This window comes from Sinocyclocheilus anshuiensis, unplaced genomic scaffold (genome assembly GCF_001515605.1).
Source record: "Sinocyclocheilus anshuiensis isolate Anshui unplaced genomic scaffold, SAMN03320099.WGS_v1.1 scaffold1328, whole genome shotgun sequence".
NCBI lineage: Eukaryota > Metazoa > Chordata > Actinopteri > Cypriniformes > Cyprinidae > Sinocyclocheilus > Sinocyclocheilus anshuiensis.
The window spans coordinates 813,192-816,129 of record NW_015548192.1 but is presented as its reverse complement, the minus strand read 5'-3'; the positions used below and the strand labels follow the sequence as shown (position 1 = coordinate 816,129).

The following is a 2,938-nucleotide window of genomic DNA, read 5'->3' as shown; positions in this document are numbered from 1 at the left end:
ACTTATTTAGACTCGTCCGACATACAAGCAAATTCTGCGTTCATAAAATCAAAAATCGGGCCATTTTGTTTTCGTTGAAAGTCATTTCAATGGCCAAATTTCACATTTTTTTAATGGAATTCCCCAATAATGCTGCAGATTTGGGTTCAGCAGGATGATTTCACATTTTAACCACTGGCGCTCCAGATCTACATATGCAGATTACATGCAAATATAGAACGTAAAAATCATACATACCTGCTCATAATGTAAAAACGCTTTCTCTTTGTAGTTGTTACTTTTATTAAGTGGTTTGACACCAGATGGTGTAATATATAGATACAGTCAGTAAGTAGATAGTATTATGCATGAGAAAACAAGAAAAAAAGTATAAAATAAAAACAGAACAAAAATAAAACCGAAAGAAACGGAAAAAAGAAACGAAACTGTCCACTGACCAAAATGGACAGTGGGAAAAAACGGGGAGGAGGGGATGTTTCTTTTTCTTGATTTTTGTTTCTTCTTAGTTTTTAAATCACTCTCTCTCTCTCTCTTTTTTAATTAATTTTGTCCTGGAATATATACAGGTTGTTGGTGGCGGCCACAGCTATGACGTTCTCTTTCGGGTGCCAGGCGGTGTGTAGGATCTTCTTGTTGAAGTCCAGGCTGTCCACACTGATTTCGTCTTTCTTCCGTTTGCCGCCGGTGCAGACCTTGCGGGGTTTGAGCATGGCACGGGGTTTACTGTTCTCCCTCGATGCCTCCAGTGTGATGTCCCTGCGTGTGTTCCTGTCAAACATCCTAAAGAAATTGTTGTAGGAGCCCGTCATAATGGCACTGAGAAGGATGGAATTGCAGGGGCCGATGAGATGAGAAGAAAAAAAAAAAGATTAGTTGTCAATTTGTTGCAATCGATAGGTTACCAACAGTTTCACCAGGCTTTTGAATTTTTTTTTTTTTTGAGAACTTCTGCACCACCGTTTAATTACATTCAAGCAAATCGTGATGCATTTAAGCTACTTTTTGTACCTGCATAACAGGTTGGAAACAGGTTTTAGATCTTTTTGTTGTATCTTAAGTATTAAGCATTTGTTTGATGCAGGATCAAAAATCTGATTCACAGGTGGGAGTACTTTTTTCAAACTATTGGTTTCAACTATTTTGATTCAGTTCAAAAAATCCGATTCAGTGATTCTTTCAATCACATCATTTGTGTTCAAGTACCACTTCATCAACACCAAATCAGTAATAAACCCATATATACATGATGACCCGCGATGTCAGTCAGACCTGTCAGTCAGAAGTGTTTTGTTATCTATTTAATTTCATATCATTTTGCCAGAATGTTTAACTTCCCAACACTGGTATAACATACAATAGTTTATTATTATTTTTATTCTATTATTAATTATATATGAAATTCATATTATTTTGCCAGAATGTTTATCTTTCCTGCACAAGTAAAACAATTTCTCTCTATGTACTATAATTTAAAAATATATTTTATAAGTACTTGGAACGGGTGAGGGTAAAATTCTGCATGAACGCAGAATGCGCCCTTATTAAATACGGTTCCGCACCTGTCTGAACCGTTCCAACAGCACTCAAACTTGTCGAAAATGCAGTCGTTCTCGTAGAGCGAGCACAACTTGCTACGTAGGTACTCGTGTACCTAAAACAGAGCACAACAAATGTGAATCAGCAACAAAAACTAACAAAGAAATGTTATCATATCATTTGCAAATTTACATTTAAGCGGCATGTGAAACTTTGTGGAGGCGCTGGCAGTATATGAAGAGCGTATTAATTGAAGACGTGAAACACCATGTTCTGAAAACATGACAGCACAAGCTCTGGAATGTCAGCTGTTGCAATAATAAGATCTCTACTGTACCTGGTAGGTCTCTACGGGCCGGTTCTCCATATTCAGGTCCCAAACCTTAACGGAGAGGTAATCGCGTGTCATCATGTATCGACCGCTGTGGCTGAACTTGACATCAGATATGGAGGAGATGATTTCGGAGAAGAACGACCGGCTGCTGGGATCTTCTGGCTCCTCAAAAACTTTGGACGAACAAAAACACAATATTTTTGATGACATTTCAGACTTGCAGCAGAAGCATTAATAGCTGTTCGAGTAAAAAATGTAAAATCCTGCACATGAACAGTACCATTCAAAATATTTTTTTTTTGAAAGAAAAGAATACTTTTATTCAAAGTTGCATTAAATTGCCCAAAAGTGACAGCAAAAGACAATTATAATGTTACAAAATGCCCTGGGGGGGCGGGGGTTCCTTTCAATTTTGATATGAAATGTTTTTTTGCCCCAAATCAGCATATTACAATGATTTCTGAAGGATCATGTGACACTTACGATTGGTGTGAACTGGTGTTCACAATAATACTGTTTTTTTAAAGCAAATACAGGTGCATCTCAATAAATTAGAATGTCGTGGAAAAGTTCATTTATTTCAGTAATTCAACTCAAATTGTGAAACTCGTGTATTAAATAAATTCAATGCACACAGACTGAAGTAGTTTAAGTCTTTGGTTCTTTTAATTGTGATGATTTTGGCTCACATTTAACAAAAACCCACTAATTCACTATCTCAACAAATTAGAATACTTCATAAGACCAATAAAAAAAACATTTTTAGTGAATTGTTGGCCTTCTGGAAAGTATGTTCATTTACTGTACATGTACTCAATACTTGGTAGGGGCTCCTTTTGCTTTAATTACTGCCTCAATTCGGCGTGGCATGGAGGTGATCAGTTTGTGGCACTGCTGAGGTGGTATGGAAGCCCAGGTTTCTTTGACAGTGGCCTTCAGCTCATCTGCATTTTTTGGTCTCTTGTTTCTCATTTTCCTCTTGACAATACCCCATAGATTCTCTATGGGGTTCAGGTCTGGTGAGTTTGCTGGCCAGTCAAGCACACCAACACCATGGTCATTTAACCA

At 37.4% G+C, this 2,938-nt stretch overlaps 1 protein-coding gene across 1 annotated transcript in view; it reads right to left on the bottom strand.

Annotated features, from left to right (window-relative positions):
* Positions 1-532: 532 nt before the first annotated feature.
* The window catches only part of LOC107653113 (serine/threonine-protein phosphatase 2A 55 kDa regulatory subunit B delta isoform), an 18,092-nt gene continuing 15,686 nt past the window's right edge, over positions 533-2,938 (bottom strand). The window contains exons 8-10 of the mRNA XM_016439749.1: positions 1,874-2,043; positions 1,560-1,651; positions 533-816 (exon numbers count right to left, since the gene is read on the bottom strand). Coding sequence (XP_016295235.1) covers positions 537-816; positions 1,560-1,651; positions 1,874-2,043 — 542 coding nt within the window. The 3' untranslated portion in view covers positions 533-536. The remainder of the gene's footprint in view (positions 817-1,559; positions 1,652-1,873; positions 2,044-2,938) is intronic.